This window comes from Penaeus chinensis, chromosome 29 (genome assembly GCF_019202785.1).
Source record: "Penaeus chinensis breed Huanghai No. 1 chromosome 29, ASM1920278v2, whole genome shotgun sequence".
NCBI classification, from domain to species: Eukaryota; Metazoa; Arthropoda; class Malacostraca; order Decapoda; family Penaeidae; genus Penaeus; species Penaeus chinensis.
Window position 1 is genome coordinate 7,515,610 of NC_061847.1, and position 2,500 is coordinate 7,518,109.

Below are 2,500 nucleotides of genomic sequence, written 5' to 3' on the forward strand. Positions count from 1 at the left end.
CGCTTTGTTTCCGGATTTCATTTGTTTCATTTTACGTTTGAATAGGTAAATACGAATCATTGGATCTTGATTATTCTATATGAAAAACGAAAGAGAAAGTGTGTAGATACTAATAAATTACTTAATTGGAAATAAATACTTAATATGATTTTATTCAATATCTAGATTATCCTCTTGGTCTGTCTGTCTGTCTGTCTCCTTTTCCTCATTCTCTCTCTCTGTCTCTCTCTACCCCCCCCCCCCTCTCTCTCTCTCTCTTTCTTTCTTTCTCTGTCTATCTATTTATATCTCTGTCTCTCTAATTATCTATGGATCTTTCTCTTCCCGCACTCTCTCTATATATTCCCTCCTCTCTTTCTCTCGGAAAGTGTTACGCTAACAATAACTATACAGATATGATAGCGTTAATAAAAGTAATAATGATGATGATGATAACAGTAATAATGGTTGTGATAATTTTAATAATAGAAAAAATAATAATGAGGATAATAATAATGATAATAGTAGTAGTAATATTAATAATAATGATAGCAATAATGATGATAATGATAATGGTAATAACAATGGTGATAATGATAATACTGATAATAATAATAGTGATATCAATAACATTGATAATAACAACAATAATAATAATGATAATGATAATAGTGATAATGATGATAATAATAATAATGATGATAACATTGGTGATAATATTAATAATAATAACAGCAATAATAAGAATAATAATGGTAATAATAATAATAATAAGAATAAGAATAATAATTACAATGATGATTCTCTGAAAAGTAATCCTGAAAATAACAACAACATCCACATTAGTTATAAGAATGATATAAATTACAGTAACTGTAACAACGATAATAACAAACATGAAAAAGAGGAATACCGTTGATAACAACAATAGAACAATAAAAGCAGAGACACATCAAGAAGGGGTAAGCATGACATCTACAATTTTAGAATCGAAACAAGATAGAAAGAGAGAGACTGGAAGATAAAGAGAGAGAGAAAGATATAAAACAAAAAAGATACGACAGAATCACCTTTCAAAAACTGACGTCCAGTGATATAAATACCTGAACCAGACGCAGTGAAGTCACAATCACTGACGTCTCCAGCACTTCCCACTCACAGATGTAAACCGGCAGATCAGCTGAAATGATCTTGCACCGTTCTTTGGTGAGTGAATTGAATGTGCAATGTTGAAAAATGGTGGAAAGGCCGGTGTTAGATATGTGTGCGTCTGATTCTGTGTGTGTTTCTGTGTTTGCTTGATTGTGTGTGTATGCGTTTGGGTTTGTATGTGTGTACCTACGTTCTTATGTATTCATATATTATTCACTAATATAAGGTTTACCATTTTGTGGCATAAATATCTTTCCAAATCGATATCACTTTAAAAATTAATGAGCAGTTAATTTCATATTACGTGAAGGCTAATCTTACTTCATAATGATCTAGATTTTCATATTTTATCTTATTATTTTTTCTCCCTTAGTTTCAATTTTCAGTTCCTTTTGTATTTCTCTTTAATTTACACCTTTTACTCTGACTTTTTTTTCCCTTACTCATTCTTGCCTCTCATCTCCTGCAGAAGTCGGTGGCCATCGTGGCTGCCGTCTACGTGGTAGTGGCCAGTGGCAGACCGTCCTATGGTGGTGGAGGCGGCGGAGGTGGAGGCGGTGGAGGCGGTGGAGGAGGGGGATATGGCGGCGGAGGCAGCGGAGGATCGGTAGATGCTGGGATACTTCTCGGTATAGGAGCACTTGGAGGCGGAGGTGGAGGAGGAGGTGGTTTCGGTGGAGGAGGAGGTGGATTCGGTGGAGGAGGAGGTGGATTCGGTGGAGGTGGTGGATTCGGTGGAGGTGGTGGATTTGGAGGCGGTGGCGGAGGAGGAGGAGGAGGAGGAGGTGGAATGTATGGCGGTGGAGGAGGAGGAGGAGGAGGAGGAGGAGGAGGATATGGAGGTGGAGGTAGTGGAGGCACTGTAGATGTTGGAATTCTCCTTGGCGCAGGATCTCTTGGAAGCGGAGGTGGAGGAGGTGGATTCGGAGGGGGAGGAGGTGGATTCGGTGGAGGAGGCGGTGGATTCGGAGGTGGTGGAGGAGGATTTGGAGGCGGTGGTAGTGGAGGAGGAGGTGGATGTTGCGGAGGTGGAGGTGGAGGAGGTGGAAGCAGCTACGGAAAGAAGTAAAAAGTGGAAAGATCTGAGAAGCAAGATAACTGCAATGAAAACTGTTATCTGAAACTGACTGTGTTTGTTATTTAGTGCAATAAAATAAAACAATGTTTATAAATCGTCTCCGTTTGTCCACCAATTTCGGGCTTACTTTTTTCACTTCCTTATTTATTTATCTGAGCATCCATTTATACTTTATATTATTTATCTTCTAACAAATCTTTATATCTTTTTTACTTATTATCTTATCTACATACATAAAAAAATACAATATAATGATATACTGCATCAAGATAAACCTATAATATGATAAAA

At 37.4% G+C, this 2,500-nt stretch overlaps 1 protein-coding gene across 1 annotated transcript in view; it reads left to right on the forward strand.

The window, feature by feature from the left end:
• The window catches only part of LOC125040319 (glycine, alanine and asparagine-rich protein-like), a 40,352-nt gene that overhangs the window by 27,808 nt on the left and 10,044 nt on the right, over positions 1-2,500 (forward strand). Inside the window, exon 19 of the mRNA XM_047634873.1 lies at positions 1,601-1,760. Within this exon, the coding sequence (XP_047490829.1) occupies positions 1,601-1,760 (160 nt within the window). The remainder of the gene's footprint in view (positions 1-1,600; positions 1,761-2,500) is intronic.